The sequence below is a fragment of the Buceros rhinoceros genome, unplaced genomic scaffold (assembly GCF_000710305.1).
Source record: "Buceros rhinoceros silvestris isolate BGI_N320 unplaced genomic scaffold, ASM71030v1 scaffold10129, whole genome shotgun sequence".
Lineage (NCBI taxonomy): Eukaryota > Metazoa > Chordata > Aves > Bucerotiformes > Bucerotidae > Buceros > Buceros rhinoceros.
This window is the reverse complement of record NW_010432102.1, coordinates 9588-10249: the sequence shown is the minus strand read 5'-3', so window position 1 is coordinate 10249 and position 662 is coordinate 9588. Positions and strand designations below refer to the sequence as shown.

The 662-nt window shown below is 66.9% G+C and overlaps 1 protein-coding gene across 1 annotated transcript in view; it reads left to right on the top strand.

Moving 5' to 3' along the window:
* ABCA2 (ATP-binding cassette, sub-family A (ABC1), member 2) overlaps positions 1-662 on the top strand; it is a gene marked incomplete at both ends in the record, with an annotated part of 20426 nt that overhangs the window by 10313 nt on the left and 9451 nt on the right. The window contains 1 exon segment of the mRNA XM_010143649.1: positions 114-323. Within this exon segment, the coding sequence (XP_010141951.1) occupies positions 114-323 (210 nt within the window).

Genomic DNA, 662 nt, shown 5'->3' with positions numbered 1-662 from the left:
AGGGGCAGCCAGCCTCTCCTCCACCCTGGGTTTGCAGAGCAGATCTGTCCCCGCTCCGTGCCACACCACTGGAAGGTTGGCATGGCCAGTGGCAACCTCCCTTCTCCCTCCAGACATGAAGGAGTCCAAGAAGGACGCGCTGCGGCCACCTGCCCCTGAGCTGGGCCCAAAGCCCGAGGCCAACGGGGAGCCCCTTGCTGAAGCAGCCGTGCCAGAGAAGCCCGAGGTGGAGCTCAGCAACCTGGTGACCTGCTCCAAGCTGGCGCAGTCGCAGGCATCCCTGCACTCGGCCTCCTCGGTGGGCTCCGTGCGGGGCGACGAAGGTGGGGCTTATTCCGAATTCTTTGGGGATTACGCGCCCCTGTTCGATAACCGGCAGGACCCCGATAACATCAGTCTGCAAGGTTCGTGCCACCGGTGGGGGCCAGCGGCAGGGCCCAGGGGAGCCGCTGGCTCGGATGCAGGGGGTGCCCGGGGCAGGGTGTGCTGGCGTGGGAGGCTGTGCTTGCTGGGGCAAGACCCCGCGGCAGCTCTGATGATGCGCCCACTGACGCTACACCCAGAGAACCACAGCCCAGCTGGGAGCGGGTGCTTCCCCCAGTTTGCACCCCCAAACTGGTCAGGTGTGCGTGGGAGGGTCCCGCGCTGAGACGGGGAGCCAG